Below are 23,364 nucleotides of genomic sequence, written 5' to 3'. Positions count from 1 at the left end.
GTAAGTCTATACTTAAGTTTATTAAACCTATAGCTTTATTTTCTAATTTTACGATAGAAATGTATAAATATACATACTTTGAATATGGCTATGTGTATAAAATACTATCTTATATTTTGTCAGATTCATATTCTTTAGTAAATGTTGTAGGGATTATTAAGACTCTCTATCCGTTAATGAACACGATTAAAATTAATTTTAGAATGTTTGAAATCGAAATTTAAATTTAAATTTGTACAATCGATTTAATTTGATTTAAATCGATATTAATTTGAATTTAGAACGATAGATGAGGTAAGTGTTGTATGTATATACATAGTACAAAGGACGAATCATTGCGCTACATTCTTTTGGAAGAATCAGAGGAATTTATGGTGCATATTTGTTGGACACGTTGTGTATAACAGTGATTTATATTCTTGATAGTAATCTTTAATATAATCGTTTTCGTAAATTTCTGACAATTTTACTAAAAAAGTTAGCGATAACAAAAAAATGGCTCCGCGTGCAGAAGCAGTGCCAAAGGAAATTTCAGAAGTTTCAAAAGATGTACCGAGTAGAGGAATTAATGCAGTTTTATTAGGACCACCTGGTTGCGGTAAGGGTACACAGGTGAAATTAATTCTTTTTACGCAAATTTGGATGTAATAGTTTTAAAACATTTAATTGTTTAATCGAATACTGATTGTATTTTAGGCACCGCTATTGAAAGAACGATACTGTGTATGTCATCTATCTACAGGTGACATGCTTCGAGCAGAAATTAATTCTGGATCCGCTATTGGAACAGAAATTAAAAAAGTAATAGATGATGGTAAATTAGTCAGTGATGATCTTGTAGTTAATATGATTGATAGTAATCTAGATAAACCTGAATGTAAACGTGGTTTTTTGTTGGATGGTTTTCCTAGAAGTGTACCACAAGCTGAAAAAGTAAGCTTGATATCTTCATAGTGATATCTTAATGGACTGAAGTTAATAACAATTTGTTTTTGTTCAACTTGAGAAGATTATCGATAACCTTGAAATGACATTGAGGTAAGATTTTGATATTTTTTATTAAAATTCATTTCTTTTCTATTACAACAGCTTGATGAAATGTTAAAGAAGAGACAAACCAAGTTAGATGCTGTGGTAGAATTTGGAATTGATGATAATTTGTTGATAAAGAGAATCACAGGTCGTTTAATACATCCTGCAAGTGGCAGATCGTACCATGAAGAATTTTCTCCTCCTAAAGAACATATGAAAGATGATGTAACTAATAATGATTATTTTTATTAAATTACAACTTACATATGAAATTAAAAAATATATTAAACAATATTTTGTTAATAGATTACTGGAGAGCCATTAATTAAAAGATCTGATGATAATGCAGAAACATTGAAGAAACGATTAGCAACATATCATACACAAACTCAACCTTTGATTGATTATTATACTTTACAAGGGGTTCATTATTATGTTAATGCAGCTCAATCTCCTAAAAACGTTTTTAAAGACATTGACCACATTTTCCTAAAAACAACTAAAGAAGAGAAAAAAAAAGGTTTCTTCAGTTGGCTCTTTTAAAATGTTGAATAAAGAAATATACCTCGTTTTTCTCTTGTAAACTAAAGGCAATATGTAGTTAATTGAAAAAAGCTTTAGTATCAAAATGACTTTTAACTGAAGTTAGTAATCTAGGTATATGATTTCCCATTTAAAAATAATTTACGCTACTTATAGTCAGTACAATGTGTATTTTTTGAACAACTAATATAGAGTACATTAAATGAAACATTAAACAAAAGAAGAGAAAATAAAAGTGCATACTGCATTGGTTAAATTGCAAATAATGTATATGTTTTAAAAAGAACTATTACAAGCTAATAAGTCAAATGCACACATTTTAATAATAGAACAAGTTTGATATAATACTTTGATATGTAAAACCATTTAAGTGCATAAGAGAATAACATATGTATATATAATGGAAGACATGATTTACTTACTTAAATACTGTTATAGAGTATATTTTCATTTCTTTTTACTGTATTTCTTTGAGACATACATTTCGTAAGACTTGTAACATTCTCTGCATAAAATATATATATCATTCCTTAGACTTTTTATAATCGAAGATTATGTTTTGGAACTTTTTTTAGTACAAGAGAAAAAATCTATCCAATAATTAAGATATTTAAATATAAGTGATGTAAATATAAATAACACAAAATTTTTAAAGAAATTTACTTCAATGTGATTTCTTATGTAAGATTTTAATAAGAACATGATTTGTTAACATGAATGATAAAAAAAAACACTGCATTTTAAAATATTAAACAGTTTTAACGAAGTGTTTCATTTATTTATATATATATATATATTATATATATATATATTATTTATATATATATATATATATAAAATTATGCGTATAAATTTTGTACGCACAAATGTTTTTATATATTTTGAGTAGAGGCATTTTATTTAAATAAAAAAATATATGAACAGAAAATAACAAATTTTAAAATACATTATTAATACACTGGAAACATAAAGACGCCTATGTATTCTTACAATTAGATATGGGTAACTTTCCAAGATGGCTATAAAATCAGATGCAATGTATATTTTGAAAGCCTATTTTCCATATAATTCAAAGTAACTCAAATATATATTAGTACACTATTCCCACCTTAAGAAATGAATGTATATCTGAATATAGAATAAAATTTCTAATATACTGAAGTATTTGATGTGATTTCTTTCGAAAAAAATGTAAAATGTAACTTTATGCAATAAAATGTATATGAAAAAGTATAAAGGAAATTGTAACGGTTAAAAATGCGCGGTAAGCGAATGGAGAGCGCCGCGTAAATGTATCGCGCATGTGCACAGATTGCCAATTGTTCGTGAGTTTCGTCAGAAGCAGGGTTTGGGACGGGATAAATAAGTTTTTCCGCTTGTCGAACAGAGGGATAAAGAGGTAGAACGGAGAGGGAGAATTCTTTCAGTTTCTCAGTGGAAAACTGTGTTTTCCGTGTGCTGAGGGCCGGTGGCCGAGTGATGCACGCATATGTCTAGGCTCGGGGGGACTCAGGTTCTAGCCACAGCACAGGTGAAGAGGACGGCCGCTGATCACGCAGCGGTGTTAAACTTTGGTGCTGCAAAACGCAGCAAGCTGTCCGCCGTTGCGGTCACGGAGATCAACGAGATTGAAAACATGACGGATACGGCTGCAACCACAACTGATACTCAAAAAAGGGCCAATTTCTCGGCTTTAACCGTTGGGAATCCAAACGGCGTCAACAAGATTTCACCAAGTTTGGCAAACGCGAAACCTGGTACAGCTAGAAAGCTCGTCATCAAAAACTTCAAAAGTAAGCAAGACCATGGGACATCCTAACCTCAAAATCAGCTGCTACCATTCGTGAAGATTCGTGGTGTAATTTATGGTTGGCAATATGCCTTCGTGAATTGCGACATTATTTTTAATACGACATTAGTACTTTTGTGACACTCTTTCAGCCCACGTTACGTAGCCGAGACCAAATTAGTCATAAATGCGATTAATAAAACTAAACTGACATAACCTAACTTGACATCATGAAAAACCGAAATGGATAAACGTTTGTAAGGCGCGTTATTTGTTTTTTTATGCTTTTACTAGAAGTTTCAGATTACCAATGGTTGTGTAATTAATTAAAAATATCATCTCATACATTTGCGTCTTTAATTTTATAGATTATTGTAGATGACTAATTAGAAACAATTATGAACAGAATATTTGAACAATGACAAAGTAGTGAAATATCAGAATGTAATTATAATCTTATTTTATTTCTCGGCTTTTTTATTTTTTCTTCCTTTAAAATAAATTATTTCTAAGGAAGATCAGTGTGTGATATTTATAAAAATATATTAAATTAATAATTAAACATTTGTACTGTATTAATTTCACTATATGTGTGATTAACTGGATATAAGATTTGTAACATACATGTTAATTTTATTACAGAATTTCATTAAATTTTATCAAAGAAAATTATATATATATGAATTATTGTATATTAGTAATGTATATATGTATATAAATTATTTATATACATTGTATATATAACAACATTTTTAAGAACAATATTTGTATATAAAGATATATTAAAAATTGTACATTTTATTTGTACATTGTAGATAAACCAAAATTGCCTGAAAATTACCAAGAGCAAACATGGGAGAAGTTGCAAGAAGCTGTAATTGCAATCCAGACCAGCAAAAGTATTCGTTATTCATTAGAAGAGCTTTATCAGGCAGTTGAAAATATGTGTAATCATAAGATGGCATCTACATTATATACAAAGTTAACAAGGTTAACAGAAGCTCATGTACAAGCAAATATAGAACAGTTTTTAGCAGAATCAATGGACAGGCATATATTCTTAAAAAAAATGAATGAATGTTGGCAATCACATTGCAGACAAATGATTATGATCAGAAGTATTTTTCTATATTTGGATAGAACATATGTATTACAAAATCCAAGTATTTTATCTATTTGGTATGTTTACAAATTTTTTGAATATTAAAAATGATTAGAAACATTCTTTATGCACATTACCTAATATTTCTGTTGTTTTAGGGATATGGGTTTACATTTGTTTAGAGTGTATATTGTTCTGAATAACTTAGTTCAAACACGTACAGTGGAAGGATTACTTATGCTTATTGAAAAAGAGCGTCAAGGTGATACAGTGGATAGAACACTTCTTAAGTCTTTATTAAGAATGCTATCAGATCTACAAATCTACCAAGATGCCTTTGAAACTAAGTATGAATTTCTGTTTAATATCAACACAAATTGAAATAATATGTACGCTATATTTTTCATTATTGATTATATTTTGATTTTTATAGATTTTTGGTTGCTACTGAAAGACTATATGCTGCTGAAGGTCAACGACTGATGAATGAACACGATGTTCCTGAGTACTTAGCACACGTAGACAAACGGCTTCAAGAGGAAAACGAACGTTTGTTACATTACCTCGATGCATCTACAAAGTAAGTATTTACTTTTAATATATTGATATTTGATATTGTAACTATGATGTCATTGTTCATTTGTTATAGGTGGTCTTTGATACACACAGTGGAAAAGCAGTTATTATCTGAACATATTACTAGCATTTTACAAAAAGGATTAAGTGGTTTGCTGGATGAAAATAGAATTAATGATTTATCTTTACTTTATAATTTATATAGTCGAGTGAAAAACGGCCTTGTAGAACTTTGTCTAAATTTTAATTCTTATATTAAGGTATTTTACGAATTTTTAAATGTTACTCTATGAAAATTGAGTAGATACACTTTTTGTTTTTGTTCACAGAAAAAAGGTAAAACCATAGTTATAGATCCAGAGAAAGATAAAACTATGGTTCAGGAACTCTTAGATTTCAAAGATAAAATGGACAATATAGTTAATACATGTTTTCATAAGAATGAAAAATTTGCAAATAGTTTAAAAGAAGCTTTTGAAGCCTTTATTAATCAACGTGCGAACAAACCTGCTGAATTAATAGGTATATAGCCTCCTTAATGAAACAATAGTATTTATTGTTTGTGTTATCTATCGTTAATTAATTTATCTCTGTACCTACAGCGAAATTTGTTGATTGCAAGTTAAGGGCGGGTAATAAAGAAGCGACAGAAGAAGAATTAGAAAGATTATTAGATAAAATCATGGTATTGTTCAGATTTATACATGGAAAAGATGTATTCGAGGCATTCTATAAAAAAGATTTGGCCAAACGTTTGTTAGTTGGTAAATCAGCTTCTGTTGATGCTGAAAAATCCATGTTATCTAAATTGAAACAAGAATGTGGTGGTGGCTTTACCAGTAAATTGGAAGGGATGTTTAAAGATATGGAACTTAGTAAAGATATTAATATTGCTTTTAAACAGGTAAGTATTATATTTATATTCAATTATATATTGTCAACTTAAAATGCATATTGAGTATGTATTACGTATTTATTAATTAATTGTACAATTTTATACTGTGGATTAGTATGCAGGAAATTTGCAAAGCGAATTATCTGCTAGTAATTTGGATTTAACTGTTTCAATACTTACAATGGGTTATTGGCCAACATATCCTGTAATGGAAGTAACATTACCCCCAGAAATGGTTCAGTATCAAGATGTATTTAATAAATTCTATTTGGGAAAACATAGCGGTAGAAAATTACAATGGCAACCTACTTTGGGGCATTGTGTATTAAAAGCTTGGTTTAATCAGGTATTGTTTATGTATTGTAATAAATGTTTATTACATAGTCACATTAAATAGTATATATTAAATAATATATATTCCATAAAAACATTTTGCTTAAATGTCAAAACAGGGTAATAAGGAACTCCAAGTTTCTTTGTTTCAAGCATTGGTGTTAATCTTATTTAATGATGCTGATAACTTGTCTTTGGAAGATATAAAAGCAGCAACAAATATAGAAGATGGTGAACTTAGGAGAACTCTACAATCCTTAGCTTGTGGCAAAGCCAGAGTGTTACAAAAAAATCCAAGAGGAAGAGATGTTGCAGATAATGATAGATTTGTTTTTAACGCAGACTTTACAAATAAATTATTCAGGATTAAAATAAATCAAATACAAATGAAAGAAACGGTATAGAATAGTTCTTTGATTACTTTTTTCGTGTAATGTAAATTTCAACAATATATTGCTTACTTATTTATCCTTCTTCAGAACGAGGAACAAAAAGCTACAGAGGAAAGAGTCTATCAAGATAGACAATATCAGATAGATGCAGCTATTGTTAGAATTATGAAAATGAGAAAAACACTTTCGCACAATCTGTTGATTAGTGAACTGTACAATCAGCTCAAGTTTCCTGTAAAGGTATGTCATTAACTCATAAAATGATATATTCTAAATATCTGTGTACGTTTAATTATGTGTGAAAATTATTTTCAGCCTGCAGATTTGAAGAAAAGAATTGAATCTCTCATAGATAGGGATTACATGGAACGAGATAAAGATAATGCAAACGAGTACAATTACGTTGCATAACCTGAACCAAATGCCAAAGTCATTTTAGGCTGGGTGGTCACTGTGTTTCATAGCAAAAAACCAATTTGTTTTGGTGTTTGCCTATTGTGAATGTGACATATTAAATAAGGAAAAAATGGAAAACTTAAAACTGATTGAATGTTGGTACAATGTTGCATCATGTGGTCAGTTGATAAAAAAATTTAGAGTGGACTCTATTAATTTGGTTTTATAGTGCGTAATGAATACTGGACAATTAAGATCCTCTTTCAACTAGTGCTTTACCATTGTTATTCTTCTTTTGTTTCTGGATTTCGCTAAAAAAGGACCATGTGCAAAATATCTTAACTGATACAGCATTTAAAAAATATATCAACCGTTTTATATGCAGAACAATTTTTAACAGCATACGGATTTAAGAAAATAACATAATAAGAATATTCTAAGAATTAAAAATACGATGATCGAAAGTGAATAAAAATGCGTAATTTATAGCAAATGAAAGATATTATGTACTGTGGAATGTCGAACGTATTGGTCATTGAAATAATTTTAAACAAGTGGGAAATACATTATAAAATAAAGGTTCGTGTATTGAATAAAAAATACTTCATTATAGAATTTTAGAAATGTCGAAAAGAAAGACATAAAACACTACAGTATGTGCATATTGAAAAAATGAACGCCAAAATGTTTGAAGAAATCTTATTAAGAACATAATATTATGAATTTCTATAACAAATTTTTGTACATTACCTTATAATACAGAGTTTATAAATAAGGGGAAAATGCATAATTTGTACAAATGATGTCCATTTTTGTCAAAACAATAGTAAAGCAATATGTATGTGTAAATTTATAATAAAAATTTGATAATAATATGAAATACTCTGCAAGCATAGTACATGTTTTATTTATAAAGTGCATATTACTAGAATTGATATTTTTAAATACAATTTTCTGTACCAATAGATAATTTTTCCTGTTTTGAATAATATAAAAAGGAAGCAGTAAAAAGTGTTTCATATTATTATAAAATAATAAATGCTCTGCCACTAACTTTACAATTTTCACCATAAAATTATGATAACTATTTCGACAAGAATACAATAATATGATAGTTAATTACTTTTTACATATCTTTTGAGTTAAGTGTAGCTTGATAAAAATACAAGTTTATAAAAATGTATGTGTTTCCTATCTTTATATAAAAGTTGAAAATTAATGTGATACAAATTATTTATGACTAGTTGCCAACTTGCTTTACTCATAGTATGATGTTCAAATTAATTAAAAACATGCGATTTCTTAATTTTATTTAAAATTTACATATTTCAATACTATGCTGTGTTGTACTTTATAACTATGCTCTATGAAGAGTATCAAAAAACTTAAAAATATATGCTGTCCTCCTAATAACTTATATGATTTTCAATATAAGCTTCATTGTTATGTAAATTAATTATTATTATTCTTTAGTAACTCTGTATTACAAGGTTATTTCACAAATGCTTGTTAAAGAAATAATTTATAATTCATGTAAATGCTGTGCAAAATAAAATTTCTAGGAAGATAAAATATAAATGAAATTACTGTAACTATACATATATTAAATCGAATACAGAATTTCTTACTGTCTCTTTTAGTGTAATCTGAAAACGAAGACAGATTATTGTAAAAAAAAAAGGTCCAGTGCTTTTTTGTGAATACAAATATCTAATTATATTCCATGAATTATATAAGAAAACACTTCCAGAAAAAAAGTAAACAGAATTTCGTAATGTAGAGATCGATTGAAGAAGAAATATTATTAATACTATCAATAAGATTTGAATCATCCAGTGGCTTGTTCAGTCGTTTTACGTCGATGTAATTACGAAATAGCTTATTAATGGAATTTTGTATAAACATGAAAAAGAATGTTAATGAATCTTTAGCTAATTTTAATGGAAGTCCTGATGGAGAGTTTTAATATAAATTAAAATCATCTCAAACGCAGTACATGGTAAACTCATACCAGAAGTCATTTTAAGAAACAGAGAAAAAAAATTATTATTGTTATATTAGAATTTTCTTATTTTATTCAATATTTTTTAACAATATCCTAAAAGGCTTTTTTTACTATTTAAAGCAAAATTGTCAACGATTGTTTTGAAATTGAACAATATTAAACAATAAATTGTATAAATATTGAATGTTCTTATAAGCTACCTTATACTGCGTTTCCTCTGTATTACGTTGAAAAACTTATTTTTGTGTAATCGTACGTAGATTTATCAAGATTGTAAATAGGGTAAGATTCCATACTTGTAATAAAATAAAAGAAAAAAACTCAAATTATGTTTTTTGCATGATACATTGATTATTTACATTTTATTTACAAGATAATATATCATATTATAAAATTATTTATGTTTTTAGAATTATGATCGAAATATTTATTTTAAATGTATCATACTTCATAAGCATTTTATTACAAAATCTTATTTTACTTTTATAAAAATAGTTTATAAATATTTTATTTTTTGAAAAGATACCTTTCTAAATGTTATTTTCGATCGGCCTTCTTATCCTCTTAATTTTTCTACATGCTCCATTTTTATGTCGATTTCGAAAAGCAAAGATTTTGCGAAGTTACTAGCACTAGCTTCCTTATTCAAGAAGTCAGATACTAATTTAGAAGGCGGTTTTCCACCTCCATGTACTAAACATTCCTTTCGATATCGATCGCCTGCCGTTCGATTGAAGGGATCTGCTTGAAAGTATGTTTGCCATATCCAAGAAGCAATTGCTCGAGATACTAAATAGGAGTAATATTTCGCACCATATCCAACTAGATGAGAAAATCTTAATTGCCATGCCTGCAAATAAAATCTTCAATTTATAACATAAATAAATGAAGATTCTTTTATTATAGAAATTAAAAATGGCAAAAAATACGTACTGTATTTTCGACATAAGGAAGTTCATAGTATTTACCCTGTATTTCTTTTAAAATTTCGGTTGATGGCTTTTCTAATGGGGCACTGTGATAAACTTGATCTAACATGCTATAATATATTTGATTTTGTAATTCAGAAGCACAAAATATGTTCTTTGAGGCATATAATTTATCTAATAATGTTATTGGTATTTGTTCCAAAGTTTGGAAGTGTTTAGCAAACGTGGATACAACCTAATAGATATCATAATACATGTCATATGATCAAAAAAATAAAATTCATTTAATAATTATTTAAGTTGCAAGAATATAACTTACTCTTGGATCACTTGCAAAATATTCCATTAAAACACTTGGAACCTCTGCAAAATCTGTGCTGCATCTGGTTCCAGTTACATGTTGGTATTTTGTCCTACCTAACATAGAATGTAATGCATGGCCCATTTCATGGAATAAATTTTCTACAGAGGCAGGAGTAAGTAAACATGGTTTTGACCATGTTGGAACTGGCAATGATAACATTAATACTACTATCGGATTCTGAAATCAAATATTTGAATAGTGATTAAAATTTTGTTAAATTAATATTTTATATTTTATATATTTCTTATTTGTTTAAGCTATACTTGATAAGATCCATCTGGAAGTTGCCTTCCACCTCTAATCGTAAAGTGACAGTCTTGATTAGGTTTCCCTTCTCTTTCAAAGAAATCACAGTATATATAACCCAAAACCTCTTCATTTTCGTCTATTACAGCAATTTTATGTACATTGCTTGCCCAAACTTCACCACATAAAACTGGTACATACTCCAATCGAATGCCATACAATGCTTGTATTAATATGTTAATGCCATCCATGCAAGCACCAAGTGAAAAATATGGAGCAAATTCAGTAATGGACATATTCAACCAAGTCCTTTTTGCTTTTGTTGTGAAATATGCTGTATCCCACGGCATTATTTTCTACATACGAAAAATAAAAATGTTTAAAAACAGAAGATAGTGTAATTTATTTTCATAATTTAATAAATTTGGTAAACCTGTTTTACAGGCGATTCAGCGTCTTTCATCTTTTGCATCTCATTAAAATCTTGCATTGCTCTAAGTTTTAGATTATTATTTAAAATATTAAGGAATTCATATATTACTTCAGGTCTTTCTACAGTACTTCCTTTAACAGCTCTATAAATTATTCACTTTTAATACATAATAAATATAGCTAATGTTAGCTAGTTTTAATTAATTTCATTTGTATCAACAAATGTTTGAAACTACCGGTGAGCATAGGATGGGAAACCACATAGTTTAGCCAAAATGTGTCTGGAGTTCAAAAGTTCTTGTAGAAGATATTCTTGTTCTTCATCAGGATATAGAAATATACGATATGCTGTTTCTCTAACAAGATTATTAGGAGAATCTACATAAAGTCCTTGAACATGTATTTTATTATCTTTCTGTGTGAAACTGTGAAACATTTAAAAAAATATTCAAATCTCATATGAAAGAAATACGTTGTTATTTTCAAAATTATTTAATTGCAATACTTACTATTGCCTTACATTAAGTGGAACAAAATTAGCATCTACTGCTCTTGGATTACTAGTACCTGCCATAAATTTCTGGCCTACCTATGTTCAAAAAATAAAAGTTGACAAACATATAAAAAGTTGACAAACATAATGTAATACAATGTAATATTATAATATATACTTGTAACGTATAATAATTCAACTGTACAACTTTTTCTCTTATAGACTCTGGTAAATGAATAGCACATAATTCAAAATCAGACAAGAATAATGTTGCAACATGTTTATCCACTAGAGATGTTTCTTGAGTATCTCCATTGTACACAACATGTTTTAATGCATTATACAATTCACGATGAGTATTTAACCTGACAAATTTTTAAGTAATTTTCATATTATTTAAAGATAGTGTTTAAAAATAATATAAATATTGATTGATTATATAGTTTTTACAAAAAGGTAATTACTTCTCTACAATACCACTAACAAATAGACAAGTATTCTCTGCAGCTGTAACAAACTGCTTTTCTGGATGTGCAACTCTAATGAACTCTGCTAAATCTGCAACTTTACATAACGTATCAGACATATCATCAAAAATTTCCACCATTTTTCGTTTTCTATTTTGACTTATAGATTCTGTTATAAGTGCATCTGTTTGAGATATTGCTTGGTCTTTTAAAATATTAAATCCTTCTGATGTCTTTAACTCAGGTATTCCAAATAGTCCCTATATATACAATAGCAATACAGAAGAATTTTAAAACTTTTAATATATTGTTTAAAATAGCTATAGATATCATAAGAAATAAAAATTACTCACAGTTTCCTTTTTTAAGAAATCAAAACCATATTTTTCTTTACTAATGGAATTGAATGCTGTTGCTAGAGATGACCATGTATTAACATTTCTGTGTCTTTTACAATTTCTTGAAAATTGTTTTCTTAATACTTGAATCATCTTTCATAATCTACTAAATATCTTATACTGGTAGAAATTATAATGTTCATTCAAAAATAATGAAAGTTGAAACCTTCAAACAACATTCAAATAATCAGTTGGCATGCTGTAATGATAAAACGTGAAATTGGGACGTTTATCCAAAAAATAAAAAGCAGTATGCTAATGTAAAGAAAAATATAAAAATATAAAAAAATAAAAAGAATTATTATTAAAAAATCGTTATAACTTTGTTTCACGAATATACATATATGCCTTAGTTATTATATGTTACATATATGTAATTAGTTTGATAGTTTGACTTGTTTTTATTTGCATGTATTAATAAAATGACAGATATTTTCAAAATTTAGAATAAGATAAGGTTACAATTAAATTTCTATTAAAGAACAATAACATACATGCAAGAGGTTATACGTACGATGATTTTATTATAATTAAGGCTACAAACAGAGCCAGAGCCCTACCACGGTTACGTTATTTATATCACACCGAACTATAGTTATCCGAGTCAGTCTGAAAGTCCGAATACACTCTAGTAACCAGTGTAGCTTATATTCGTTCATCAACGAATCAAACGCGTTAAAATCAATGGTTGTACATTATACTGCTCGCCATTGGTCGTCCAATGTCATCCGTATTTATCCGTATACGTTATTCAAATCAATTTAATTTTTTTGTCCGATTATTTATTAAATTTTTCTTTAGTTCCACCCACATAGAATATAAAAAAATGTTTCTATATTCAATCTAAAATATTCTTGGAATCGATTCGGTTGATTCAACAGATCTTGAAACAAATTATGATATACTCCTCTTTTAAAATAAAGATTTCATTCTTCCCGCTCTAATCTATCACTTTTAATAGGACTGTCCACGAAAAGAATTGTCCATGAGATAGTAAGAATCTACGAATCTATGTCCATTTTATATATATAGTATGTACCACAAAACTGATCGTCCAAATATCCATCCATTTTGTTGTTCATATACGGTCGAAGTATGTATATGAACGAGGAGCTAGTCATTCGAATACGCACCAGTGTAACCGTAACCTAATATCAGTTAATACATAAATACTTGATCGTTTTAATTTAGTGTTTGTAAAAATCACACGATGTTTCATAAGGTTCGATATCGATAATATAAATATCGATAATATATTAAATAATTCTGTTGTAAAATTGAAACGATATATTTTATATCGAATGTGCATATAGAATTATGTGGTTATATTCCCTTTTAAGTTGCATCTATAGTAAAATATACATAAAGTGTGACTACTGAATAAATATCGAGGAATAGATGAAATCTTGTATGATAAAGTTATTGAAATATTAAATTAATTAGCGTCGTTTGAAATTAATTATGAGGCTAATAATTTGTTACTTGGAATAACAAAATCCTTCAATTATATTAATGTATATACACAGATGCACAATTAATTATATGTCGATAATTTATTTTTTACCTAAATTGCAAACTTGAAAAAATATTTAGATTTATAAAACTATGATCTTTTTAAATTTGTCTGCATATATTAGTATATTCTGTCATATATAATGTACAATTCTTCTAAAGAAATTAATATTATATAATTTATTACACTTCACCAAGTTTAAAATTTAGGGAGACGTAAAATTAAAAAGTATTATACATAGATATTTCATCTACGAAAGAATTAAATGCATTCTCGAGTACATATTCTGTATTAAAAAATTTAATATTTTTTTCTACCTCATATTCAACTATTTTGCAAACTAACATTACATATTTTTATCTTTCTATACGAAGAAATGGTAGTGTTATTTATTAAGTACTGTCTTAATAATTAACGTGAAAGCGTGTAAGAATGGCATCTTCTGAAATTAATGATCTATTGCGTGGACCTTTAGTAACATGGGTAAGTTTTTTATTTCCTAGAATTTTATGATTTATTTTCTATGATTCATGATATTAGTTTTAAAAGATTTTTGACTATTATTATTAATCCTATTAATGAGAATTAGTTAATGAAATATACTTTTTTATATAACAGTTCGCCAGTTGCTTAGAGGATCCTAACTTATTAAGCAATTACAATGATTTGGTGGATGGTGTATTATTACATAATGTATATTTGCAAATGTAAGTATTTCTATGTATTTAAATTTGTCTTGACTTTTTTTCTTACAAAAATCTATATTTAGTATTCTTACATGTTTTATATCTCATAGAGATCCAGAACCACTGTATAATGCAGTAATACCTTCAAAAGGAAATATAATAACTCGCATGAAAAACTTGCAAGTCGTAGTAGATAATATGAAACAATTTTATGAAGAAGAATTAAGTCATTTAATCCTGAAGTTACCAGATATAATAAGTTTAGGCAAGGAGCCGCAATCATTTATTGGTGAAATGAAATTGTTATTATTATTACTCCTTGGTTGTGCTGTACAGTGTCCTAACAAAGAAAAATTTATCACTAATATTAAAGCATTAAATGTTCAGACTCAACTTGCAATAGTAGAATGTATTAAACAGGTATGTTTTCTAGATTTTTATATCATTGTCTACACTAAGTGTGATAACAAAATTTAACAATACTTTACTAGGTCACAGATCATCAAAACATAGTTATTAATGAAGATTCATTGGATAATTTAGATATAAGATATTTATTTGCAAAAATGAGAGTGCTTAGTCAAGAACTAGATTTATATCGTCAGGTAATTTTATTTTATCAATATTATCTTTTAACAAAATGTTTTATTATGAATGTATAAAATATTACTGATATAACAGAAATGGAGGGATGTTGTTATAAACGGAGGTTTGGGAGCTGAAGAAATAAACAAAGTGCAACAATCTAACCCTGTTGTTAAATCAGAACGTGATGATAATCATCACTATGCAGTTGAATTGGCTGACTGCAAATCGAGAGTTAGAAAACACCGACAAGAATTGTATATATTATCTCTTTTATGTATATATATTTTTAGTTATTTTTATGCTTAATCTATTTTTTTTTGTGATATATTTGCAGAGAAGAAAAAACAGAAGCATTGTTGGAATGTAAAGAAGAACTCGAGTGCCATAAGATGTTATTAACCAAATTAAGACAAGAGGTAAAGCATCATATTTCCTGTACATATTAATTTTTTTAGTAAGTATTAATAATATATAAATTTTTATTCTTGTTCAGAACCAAGAATTAATGCATGAAGCACGCACAGCAAAGTCTTATAGAGACGAATTAGATGCGGTAATGGAAAGAGCAGATCGTGCCGATCGATTGGAATTAGAAGTAGTAAGATATAAAGAAAAACTTACAGATATAGAATTTTATAAAACACGCATAGAGGAGCTACGTGAAGATAATAGGTATTTTAGATATATTTCGTTTAGTATATATAAGTATATAGTATATATTGTACATATATTTCGAATATAATTTCATTATATTTTCTTTATATGAAATATCACCCTATCTCATTTATTTTAGAGTTTTGATAGAGACTAGGGAAATGCTAGAGGATCAGTTAAATTCATCGAGAAGGAGGGCAGATAAAGTACTGGAACTCGAGTCTGAAATTCTTAAATTTAAACAATTAGTGAATGACATGGCATTGGAACGTGCGGCTGATAAAGAAAAATATCAAGAATTAATTGAAGAAAACACTCAATTACATAAATTAACGAAAGCTGCTGCAAATGAAGCTGCCTTAGATAGTTCTATAAGTGATTCTGAAGAACCAGGTAATAAGGAAAATTATTTTTAATATACATTAACACCTTATTTATCGATCGTATATAAATATAATGTAGATTTGTATATTATTTAGCACATACTGATAATAGGCTGTCTGAACAATTGACAAATAATGCACAAACACGGGCTTTGAAACTTGAATTAGAAAATCGTCGATTGGTTAATTTAATAGACTCCTTAAAAGAAAGTTCCTTTCATGAAAATTCATCTCGCGTGTTGGAATTAGAAAAAGAAAAGAAGAAGCTGCAATTGAAGATCGAATCGTTAAATGATAATATTGAAAGATTAACACAACAAAATTCGGATTTAGAATTGGTTTGGAAGCAAGCACTCGAAGAAAACAAAAAATTACAGAACTCATTACAAAATCAAAGGACGTCATCCGAGAAACAACAACAGGAGTTCCAAGTATATCATAAAAATTCTATGTATGGTATCTTGATATTTTAATATTTAACGTTTTTTTTTTTTTGTTTATCAATTTTTAGACTCAACATACAAAAATGATAGAACTGGAAAAAAATTGCGACACAGCAGTGAAAGAAAAACAACGAGTTCAGTCTTTATTGGAAAGCGTACAAAGACGAGCAGATGATTTAGAACGTAGTTTAGAGCTTGTCAATCAAAAAGTTGAAGAATTAAAAATTATAGAAAATAACGTAAAAGAAATTAATTCCAAGTGTCTTGATTTTGAATCAAAACTTGTGGCAGTAGAACGAGAGAAAGATATAGCACAGCGCGATGTGCATCGATATCGAGAAACAATAGAAGTATGAATTTTATAAGATATTTTTACTGGTGTGATTAATTGTTCTGTGATTTTTTATTCTTAATCTATAGTTTTTTAAAACTACTACTTTAAATTAAAGTTACGCATGTATAAGCTCAGTTCCCTTATCACTGTTGTCACCGTTTTGTTTTAAAAATTGTCAACATCATTTGTCCGCGGGAGCAACAAGTGTCTTTGTCCACGAGAGTCAATTTGAGTGGCTTTATCTTTGATTATATTATTCTATAATATTTCAGTTTATATTCTAAATTACAATGTTCTAATTTTTCTGTTAAAAGTTATTCTATAATTTTAATTTTTTAAAGTATTGAATTAAATTTTACCTAACGAAATAAATTTCAGGAAAAAGATGTTGCATTAGATAAAGCAACAAATAGTATTGAAGTTCTAGAAAGGAAAGTAATGCAACTTGAACAGGAACTTCATGATTCTGTTACACAAATTTCAAGGTATAAAGTATTTCACATGAAATATATATGCTTATTTAATATAGGAATATCTTTTGCAAAATTATTTATTTTTAGATTACAAGAAATTGAAAGATCTAGTAAGGAGCTTGATTCACGAGCAGCTATTGATAGGGAAACGTTAGAAATTCTGCAATCGAATTTAGTAGCTGAAAAATTGAATACTCAACAATTATATACAGTTCTAGAAAAACTTGGACTCAGTGATAACATGTTGTTGTCATTGCCATTGGATAATATTGTTAAAAAGTAATGAAATTTCAAATTCTTGAACAAAGTTTAATATGAAAGAAGCTACTAAATGTCAATTATTAATTAATAATTACAGAATCGCGCAAATTCCGGAAGTCGTCGATTATATAAGAAAATCAAATAATTCCTGCTGTTGTGAAAAGTCAGTATCTGAAACTACAAATTCCGAGAATAATGCAACTAATAATATTCATAATACACTAGAAGCAACAGTAGAAGCACTCAAGGTATGTTGAAGCCGTACAGATAAAGTATAGGTAATTAAAGTAAAAAGATATTTTTCATAATTTTACAAAACATAATGATATACAATATAATTTTTTACTTTTACTTCTAGAAAGAACAGGAACATTTAAATGTGAAATTGGCTGCTGCACAAGTAGCATCGGAAAATCTCCTGTCTGAAAATGCGAAACTTCAAGTACAGATAACAACATTACAGTCTCAAAATAATTCTTTAGCAGCACAACATACAGCCTTGCAACTTGCAAATTCACAACTTGTTGTTGAAAAAGAAGAAGTAAGTATTTGAAATTAATTTTTTTTAAATATGTTTTTGAATATTGAGAATTACATTTTTTATTCTAGTTGTTGAAAGAACGCAGTGCTCATCAACAAATATACACCCAACTGGTTCATGATCAAGTCACTTTACAATCTTTGCACGAACAATTAAATAACGAATATGAAAATCTTTTTCACGAACACGATGCTCTCAAGTCAAATTTACGAGACGTAAAAAATGAAGTTAGAATGTTACGCGAATCTTATGAAGGATTGAAAGGAAAAAATAAGACATTACAAACTGAAAAGGAATCATTGGTGAATGATGCAAAGAGTTTGAATAACTTGAGAGGAGAACATTCAAAGCTGAAGGTAGTAAACAAATGTTAAAGGCAGGTACTATTATTGTATTGAATTACGAATTTACTTTTTTAATTATTTTAGGATGATTTTAGAAATCTGTATACTGCTACAGAAAAATTGAAAATGGAGTATAGAAATTTACAAGAGGATTATAGGAAAAACAAAATTGAAACGAATCGACTAAGCCTTAAGTTAACAGAAATGCAAGGCGAGCTTAGCAGTAGAGATGAAAGATGTTCTAATTTAGAACTTCAAATTAATAAATTAAATCAACGATGTGAGGTACTAACAAATGTTTATGTTGGGTTATTTAATAATGCATTTAATATATATTTATTGCTATCTTACACATTTCCTTTTAGGTGTTATTGCATATGAATTCCGGCTTAGATAATGATAGACGATCGTTGATGGATCATATTACTTTGTTGTTTAGCCAATATCATGAACTTTTGACTCATTCTCTTGAAGATAAAGAACATTATCACATGGAAGAAAAAATATATACGTTAGTACTTTAAAATGACAATATTTAAATAATATTCCTATGATAGCTAATATGTTAATGCGATAATTTTTATTACAGAGACAAAGTGAATCATTTATATAGACAAAAAGAAAAATTGGAAGACAAAATAATGGAACATTATAGAAAGTTAGATAGTTGTACTCCAAAAAAGTAAGTCCATTTACTTTTGTATACAATTTTATTTATTATGAAAAATTTAAAATATATATTTTTAATTGTACACTTTCTTAATTTGTAATATACCTTCTTTACATGTGTATTGAAGAAAAGGATTTGGTGCTAACTTCGTTCGAAGAGTTCGAAAAGTTGGATCTGAGTTTCTCAATAAGGTAAGCAAATTGATACAAAAGCATCTAATACAAAAACAAATGAATGTTATAAATTTTATGTTTAAACTCTGCATAAATTAGAATCGGCGATCTTGGGCGGAAGATCTCAAGAACTCAGAAGGAAAACCTTATGAATCAGAATCTGGTGGAAATGACTCTGACGCTAGTACAGAAGATCACCGTTTAGCAGGTAAATATGATCTTATTGGAAACGTATAAGTTAAAAATAAAAGAATATTAATAAAACAAATCTATGAAATCAATTAAAGGATCAACTAGAGCTCTTGGATCAGATACATTGTCTCTTGGTCATCCAGGGACTAGAAGAACAGTGTATTACACTGATGATTCTCCACCACCATCAACTACCGTACCAGTATGAATTTATTAATTTACAGTTCTATGATCTTTTTATCTTTTAATTCTAGTGGAATATTTTTCGGATATCTGAAATAAATATTACAGGAACAGGGAGATGATAGACGGTCTATATTATTGGAACAAACTTCGCGATCGGAGGTGCAAGTAGAACCACGACCGGTTCTGATATACAATAAAGTATCAGCAGTTATAAACGAATCAAACAATCTTAACAATAGTGGAATGAAGGATGTAGGGCAAGAAGAAACAATTATAGAAACTCCTGTAGACAAAGATTCAAAAGTAGGTAATCAAGTGTGGTACGAATATGGTTGTGTATGATCTTACGCTGCTTCCATCTATTTGTGTACTTGCCACGAAAAAAAATCGTATTTTGTACTTTATCGATTTTTTACTTTTTAATTCAATGAATGTTTTGCATAAATCCGTATAAATGGTCCAATGTTTTAAAAGACATATAGTACTAATTTACGCATATAAGTGTTCGCGAGTTCCTAGAAAGTTTTGTATGAGGGTAATATAAGTTATCAATTTATTTTGAAATTCGATATTTATTTTAAATATTTGGTAATTTTAATACGTTTTATTATTATTATAACCTTTTATTATTATTATTTAAGGTTAAGGTTATTAGCATAACCTTATGCATTTATATTGACGCGCGTTTATAAAGGGTTGATGAATAACCAATAATGTGCTATATATGTGTATATCAATCTATAAGTAACAAAGCGAGAGTATTCTCTTTTGAAAACAGTGTAACAACTATGTATAGCATTAAGGTGACCTAAATATTCGATAAATATTGTCAATGTACAATTAGTTTTTAACCATCAGTCGCTAACTAATTGTATTAATTTTACTGCCCTTCGCATTTATAAAATACGTAAAATAGTAGAATTATAAATGTTAAAAAATTGCATTGTTTTAACCATACTTAATTACTTCTTTCTCCACAATACTGTACATTCTATATATTTCTTTTAATAAGAAAGAAAACTTTCATCTTCAGAAGTATTTTTTGAATTGGATACAGTTTTATATTGCAAACGTTATTGAATATTATAATCTATATAAAACTTTACAAAACCAGTAAACAAATTAAAAATTTCTGATTGTTACAGAATATATATTTAATCAATATATTTTATAACGATGAAGAAGAGAATTTTTTATGTCTTTTATTCACTAGGTTTTTAATATTGAAGAAATTAATGGGTTAAATGAACGATGCACCTTGATACAGTCTCACGGTTGAAAGTCTCACGAGTTTCATCGTCGGGGGAACGCGTAACTCAATATTTTTTGTTATTTTCTTCCGAGTTGGGAACAAGAGGTTCCGACTAAAAAAAGCTGACCACCGTCTGTTCAAACCCTTCCTAAATTATTTCTCAGGCTTCAGAAATTTGCATATGACGCGTATCCAAGGAATTATGTCGGTGATCGATAAATCATGTTAATATTTTTTTTTCAACTCGTATTGTTAGAAAAAAATAGAGCATTAAACATAGAGAAGCATATATATACTGCATAGTAGAATTTATAAATTGAATTTAGAAGGATAAGATATTTACTATATATTTCTTCATTTTATATAACTATTTAACTACTATTAATTATAACTAATTACTTTAACCATTATTTAACAAAAATTTTTCTATTTCATTGTTAAAAATATTAAAGTTTTTATATTACTAATGTGATCATTTAATGTGTAATTGGCGCATAATTCAATAAACAAATCTTTACTGGATAAGAATCCAAACAAACAATATAATCTATCTGCAAGATAAACTTCAACAGACTCCTCAACCCTGTCTTTCCTAACGTACCCTTCGACGAGCTTGTCGACGACGAGGGGCAAAGCAAAAAATTTCGCTCGCAGCAGCGGTTGACTGGCAAAACCTCCCTCTCCAGCCTGGTTTTTCCATTTACGAGAATAAAAATCTTTCCCTCTATTTCCACTGGCGCGGTAAAGGTAGGCCAATGGAGTGGGAATAGTATGGCGGGAGGGAGGAACAGGGAGGGCGGTGATAATAGTAGTGGGTGGATGGGTGTAAAAATAAGGCTGGCAGAAGCAAGAGTAGCAGACTAGACTAGTAAAAGAACTATGATGCCAAGCAAAAAATGAAGAATCATCTACCGCCATCGTGAGAAATGGTAATGGTAAGAAAATAAATTGTACACATAATTGATATATTTTGATGCTTTTTCTATTTCTTTATTTTTTGTTCTATTTTTAGTAGTGATAAAGTAGAGCACTTTTAGTTATCTAGGAATATGATATCAAGATCTGATATTAATAAGAAAATTAATTGTAAATATAATTCATTTTCCCAATCTTTAATTTTATCCTTTATCGCTTATTTTTATTTATTAATATCATTTCTTGTGTATATTGTTGTTATATTATTTAACTAATTACAAAATATTAACTTTATTCTATTATATTCTATCATATAAAACGAAAAAGTAATAAAAACTATGAATCCATTAACTTTTACCTCTACGTGGAACCACTATTCCTTCAGAATTTTCCCCCTTTTTCTCGTCAAATAAATTAGCAAAAATTTAGTCGAATTTTATGGATAATTCGAGGAATTGTAAGAGATAACTTGCAAAAATGTTGACTGTGTGCGGACCAATGGTGAAGTAAAGAGGTCGTACGTTCCTTCTAGGGGCTGCATAGGTCGAGGGGCGGTAAGATAGCTTTTTACAACGCATCTTCTTTCTGTCTCTTTTACCACCACTCGTTTACCAGGACAGTGAAGATAGTAGGGATGGTAGGGAGACATTTTTTGCATCGACATCATAGTCTAAGGAGGGGCATATATGTTCTACATATACAGATAGCATGTAGTTACCTATGTAGAGAAAATGATAAAACTAGCCGATGGGGTGATCGTTGGAAGATTTTTTAAACTATCACGAATATTATTCATTCAACGTCCTGGGAATTTAAGAAAAATCTATGAAAATTCGCGTAAGTAGCAGGTTAATTAGATTATAATAGTAAATATTGAAATAAAAACTGAGTTAATGGACAATAATTCCATGTTTTATTAGCGTTAAGCTTTTGTTGAACAAAATGAGTTCTTTCAACAAATTTTAATTCAGAAGAATACTGTGTATTTATTTTAAAAACACAATACAATACACCGTGGGTATGGATTTATTAAAAGTTGAGAGTATTTGTTGTTTCTAAGTTCTAATGCTGATTGTTATAAAATAGAAGTAATTCAACAGTTTAAAATATTATGAAATGTCAAATTTTCAACACTTTACCTGTTGATATATCTTATTAAATTGTTATCTGACAACTTTCTTTATAATTATCTTCAGCAATGAAAGAAATAATATACCTTTCAAACGCGCGGGAACCAATATTCGCGCGTTATTCTTACTTATAATCATTCGCAACTTTAATACTTTTACGAACTCTTAACTCTACTTGTCACATCCGATAGCCTGCAATTTATTGAACGAAACAGAACATTAAATTTAAGTGAA

General features: G+C 28.3%; 4 protein-coding genes across 12 annotated transcripts; 3 read left to right on the top strand and 1 right to left on the bottom strand.

The window, feature by feature from the left end:
- The first annotated feature begins 299 nt into the window (after nucleotides 1-299).
- On the top strand, nucleotides 300-2,110 carry LOC126866212 (adenylate kinase). Its single transcript, XM_050619547.1, has 4 exons — nucleotides 300-612; nucleotides 697-933; nucleotides 1,090-1,257; nucleotides 1,339-2,110. Exons 1-4 carry the CDS (start codon nucleotides 496-498, stop codon nucleotides 1,573-1,575), a joined length of 759 nt encoding a protein of 252 aa, XP_050475504.1. The 5' UTR covers nucleotides 300-495; the 3' UTR covers nucleotides 1,576-2,110.
- Nucleotides 2,111-2,871: 761 nt separating this feature from the next.
- LOC126866178 (cullin-4B) lies at nucleotides 2,872-9,408 on the top strand. 3 transcript variants are annotated; one of them, XM_050619438.1, is made up of 11 exons: nucleotides 2,872-3,368; nucleotides 4,180-4,543; nucleotides 4,625-4,813; nucleotides 4,900-5,046; nucleotides 5,116-5,302; nucleotides 5,372-5,564; nucleotides 5,645-5,946; nucleotides 6,053-6,283; nucleotides 6,390-6,668; nucleotides 6,750-6,902; nucleotides 6,978-9,408. In XM_050619438.1, the coding sequence occupies exons 1-11, from the start codon at nucleotides 3,065-3,067 to the stop codon at nucleotides 7,071-7,073; spliced, it is 2,445 nt and encodes an 814-aa protein (XP_050475395.1). In that variant the 5' UTR covers nucleotides 2,872-3,064; the 3' UTR covers nucleotides 7,074-9,408. The 3 variants fall into 3 exon arrangements, with proteins under 3 accessions (XP_050475395.1, XP_050475396.1, XP_050475397.1); XM_050619439.1 differs by having other exon boundaries at nucleotides 3,227-3,621; XM_050619440.1 differs by lacking the exon at nucleotides 2,872-3,368 and adding an exon at nucleotides 3,633-3,808.
- Nucleotides 9,390-13,070, bottom strand: LOC126866184 (mitochondrial intermediate peptidase). 5 transcript variants are annotated; one of them, XM_050619478.1, is made up of 11 exons: nucleotides 12,887-13,070; nucleotides 12,348-12,591; nucleotides 11,992-12,254; nucleotides 11,706-11,892; nucleotides 11,544-11,623; nucleotides 11,271-11,459; nucleotides 11,036-11,177; nucleotides 10,620-10,958; nucleotides 10,312-10,533; nucleotides 9,997-10,227; nucleotides 9,390-9,926 (listed from the first exon to the last, which is right to left on the bottom strand). In XM_050619478.1, the coding sequence occupies exons 2-11, from the start codon at nucleotides 12,483-12,485 to the stop codon at nucleotides 9,729-9,731; spliced, it is 1,989 nt and encodes a 662-aa protein (XP_050475435.1). In that variant the 5' UTR covers nucleotides 12,486-12,591; nucleotides 12,887-13,070; the 3' UTR covers nucleotides 9,390-9,728. The 5 variants fall into 5 exon arrangements, with proteins under 5 accessions (XP_050475435.1, XP_050475432.1, XP_050475433.1 ...); XM_050619475.1 differs by having other exon boundaries at nucleotides 9,390-9,913; nucleotides 12,907-13,070; XM_050619476.1 differs by having other exon boundaries at nucleotides 9,390-9,913; nucleotides 12,348-12,558; nucleotides 12,887-13,057.
- Nucleotides 13,071-13,417: 347 nt separating this feature from the next.
- Nucleotides 13,418-21,903, top strand: LOC126866170 (protein Daple). Of its 3 annotated transcripts, XM_050619410.1 has the most exons (24): nucleotides 13,420-13,614; nucleotides 14,280-14,388; nucleotides 14,524-14,612; nucleotides 14,702-15,011; nucleotides 15,083-15,196; nucleotides 15,273-15,433; nucleotides 15,514-15,595; nucleotides 15,673-15,851; nucleotides 15,973-16,226; nucleotides 16,313-16,647; nucleotides 16,728-17,009; nucleotides 17,372-17,478; nucleotides 17,554-17,745; nucleotides 17,825-17,975; nucleotides 18,086-18,268; nucleotides 18,337-18,624; nucleotides 18,697-18,897; nucleotides 18,978-19,123; nucleotides 19,202-19,294; nucleotides 19,410-19,473; nucleotides 19,555-19,663; nucleotides 19,743-19,849; nucleotides 19,939-20,136; nucleotides 21,047-21,583. In XM_050619410.1, exons 2-24 carry the CDS (start codon nucleotides 14,338-14,340, stop codon nucleotides 21,110-21,112), a joined length of 3,762 nt encoding a protein of 1,253 aa, XP_050475367.1. In that variant the 5' UTR covers nucleotides 13,420-13,614; nucleotides 14,280-14,337; the 3' UTR covers nucleotides 21,113-21,583. The 3 variants fall into 3 exon arrangements, 2 of the variants coding, with proteins under 2 accessions (XP_050475368.1, XP_050475367.1); XM_050619411.1 differs by lacking the exons at nucleotides 19,939-20,136; nucleotides 21,047-21,583 and adding an exon at nucleotides 21,871-21,903 and having other exon boundaries at nucleotides 13,418-13,614; XR_007689798.1 differs by lacking the exons at nucleotides 19,743-19,849; nucleotides 19,939-20,136; nucleotides 21,047-21,583 and having other exon boundaries at nucleotides 13,418-13,614; nucleotides 19,202-19,298; nucleotides 19,415-19,473; nucleotides 19,555-19,664.
- The last annotated feature ends 1,461 nt before the right edge of the window (nucleotides 21,904-23,364 follow it).

Source organism: Bombus huntii, chromosome 5 (assembly GCF_024542735.1).
Source record: "Bombus huntii isolate Logan2020A chromosome 5, iyBomHunt1.1, whole genome shotgun sequence".
NCBI classification, from domain to species: domain Eukaryota; kingdom Metazoa; phylum Arthropoda; class Insecta; order Hymenoptera; family Apidae; genus Bombus; species Bombus huntii.
The sequence above is the reverse complement of the archived record's forward strand: the minus strand, read 5'-3'. Positions and strand labels throughout refer to the sequence as shown.